The sequence below is a fragment of the Sus scrofa genome, chromosome 9, assembly GCF_054392235.1.
Source record: "Sus scrofa isolate SSC_HxYL_T2T_F1_AM1 chromosome 9, Sscrofa_HxYL_maternal_Yorkshire_Landrace_v2.0, whole genome shotgun sequence".
In the NCBI taxonomy this organism is placed as follows: Eukaryota; Metazoa; Chordata; class Mammalia; order Artiodactyla; family Suidae; genus Sus; species Sus scrofa.
In genome coordinates, this window is record NC_139391.1 from 3870055 (window position 1) to 3872352 (window position 2298).

Here is a 2298-nt window from a genome sequence, read left to right on the forward strand (position 1 = left end):
GGAACGTTTTTCACAATGAGCGTTTTAGTCCTGGTCAGGTGAAGAATGGAGAAGGCCATTGCAAAGCACAAACAAGAATGCGGACCAGACACAGAAAGGGTAAGGGAGGTGAAAAGAGAGCAATGAGGAGACGCAGGTGTCATAGTTCACGTCCGTTTCCCTTGGGATCAATACACATCTCAACAAACATCAACACCTTCCTCCTTTTGTGTAAACCCTTGCTTGAAACCCAAGGATTTCAGATAGGACCATCACCGTTGCTTTATTTTAACCTTGAGGCGGTGCCACAGATTCATTATAAGAAGCAAAAAGCTTCAGAGTGACCACTTTTCTGTTCTTCTCCATTAGGCACTCATTAGATGTCCTATTGGGCAGGTATCTGGAGACATCAAAACGTGAGTATCTTCTATGAGTTAGTTGTCCTTGACTTTCAGCTTAAGAACCTTATACAAGCCGTGTCTGAGCTCCTTGTTCTTGAGTGCATAGACCACGGGGTTGAGGGCAGGAGGAATGACATTGTGGAGCACATTGAGTAGGACTGGGATGAGGGGAACCGTCACTGCTGCTCTGTGGGTGACGGAGAGGACAATGATGGCCGTGTAGAAGAACAGGATTAGGATGAGGTGGGACGTGCAGGTGCTTAGGGCCTTGGATGCAGCTTCGGCTGAGTTCAGCTTCAGCACAGAGTGAAGTATCAAAGCATATGACAACATAATCAAACCCAAGTCACTTCCCATGAGTGTCCAAGCCAGAAGGAGCTGGTACATGCTGCTGATGGTCCTGTCATCACAGGCGAGGCGGGTGACTCCACGATTCGAGCACAGACAGTGCTCAATTTCGTTTCTGGAGCAGTATTGTCTCTGGGCAGCCAACACAGGCACTGGGATGGTAAGTAAGCAGCTTCTCAGTGCCATGAACACCGTTGCTTTGACCACAAAAGATCGTGTAACTATGGATGTATAGTGTAGTGGTCGACAAATGGCTACATATCTATCCATAGCCATGCAGACAAAGACGCCCGACTCCATGCCTACAAAGCAATGGATGACATACATCTGCAGAAAGCACTCGGGGAGACTGATGGCCTTGGCATCAAACCACAAGATGGCCAAAATCTTGGGCATGATGGTGGTGGCCAGGCCCATGTCTACCACCGCCAGGATGCCCAGGAAGTGGTACATGGGCTGGTGCAGGGTTGCCTCGTGATTGATGATGATCAGGATAAGGATGTTGGCACTGAGAGCTAAGAGGTAGAGCCACGCCAGGGGCAGAGAGAGCCAGTGCTGCCAGGTGTGAATGCCTGGGAAACCCATCAGAACGAACTCAGAGACCTGGCCCTTCGAGCTGTTGGCACCGCTGAGCTCCTGGAACATCTTCACCAAGAGGAAAAACATTCAGGGTGAGGACTCTGAATACTCTCCCTGACGTTGCCTGTTTCCTGGTCTTGAAGGAGAGGAGTGCTCATCCTTGCAGTTCTCATCTTACCATGACCATTTCCTGGACTCTTCTAATGAAACAGAACCTGGGATAACGCAGTTTGCGCGTTAGCTGTGCTAATTATCACAAAAACTCCATAAGCAGGTCATGTTGAAACCATGCTCCAGACCATAGCTCTTTGAGTTTTTAACCACAAGTTCTTTCCTTTAGCCCCTCCGTCCTGCCTGGCCCCCAAGTCTTAAAAGGCTGACTCAGGAGTTAACTATTAGGAAATACAGGTAGAGCTAACAACGGGTTAATGCAGCCTTCATTTTGTCATGTCCTGCCTTGGCCCCCTACCTTCCTACTCAGATGTACCTTCTAGTTAGAGTTCGATGGCACCTGATGTCTGGGGTCCCCCAATGACCTCTTCCTGGCTCAACTGCTTTCTTTTCCTAATGGTTACTTTCTACTTAGAGCTGTGTCCCTCCCAGCGCTGCCTTTTGTCATTGAACCCCTCCCTGACACCCCTTCCCTACAAGTGAGCTTCATTCCAGAGAGAAGGTCAGGAAGCGATACTCCCACAGACAACCAGAAGCCCTCCCCGGACCGACTGGCCCCAGAGTTGACGACTCTGAAATGAGCTGTGGATGAAAACTACGACAGACACCACGGTCAGTAACCCTGTCTTCTGAGCTCACCCTCTGTCCCTCTCTGCTTTCTCTTTGCAAGAGAGGACATGGCTCTGAGGTACGAGCCTGCTGTGTCCTCCTCTGCCTCGCAAAGCAACAAGCCTGTCCTTTCTCTTCCTCAAAGAACTCGGTCTCTGAGACTTAATTGGTGCCGGTGTACAGAGCCTGCATTTGTGGCGACAACGTTACA

The 2298-nt window shown here is 49.7% G+C and overlaps 1 protein-coding gene across 1 annotated transcript; it reads right to left on the minus strand.

The window, feature by feature from the left end:
- Positions 1-413: 413 nt before the first annotated feature.
- On the minus strand, positions 414-1373 carry LOC146399666 (olfactory receptor 56B2-like). Its single transcript, XM_084978190.1, has one exon. The coding sequence runs from the start codon at positions 1371-1373 to the stop codon at positions 414-416; it is 960 nt and encodes a 319-aa protein (XP_084834316.1).
- Positions 1374-2298: the final 925 nt, after the last annotated feature.

Coding starts and splice junctions, on each gene's coding strand:
- LOC146399666 (XM_084978190.1), bottom strand. CDS start 1,373: ATGTTCCAGGAGCTCAGCGGTGCCAACAGCTCGAAGGGCCAGGTCTCT.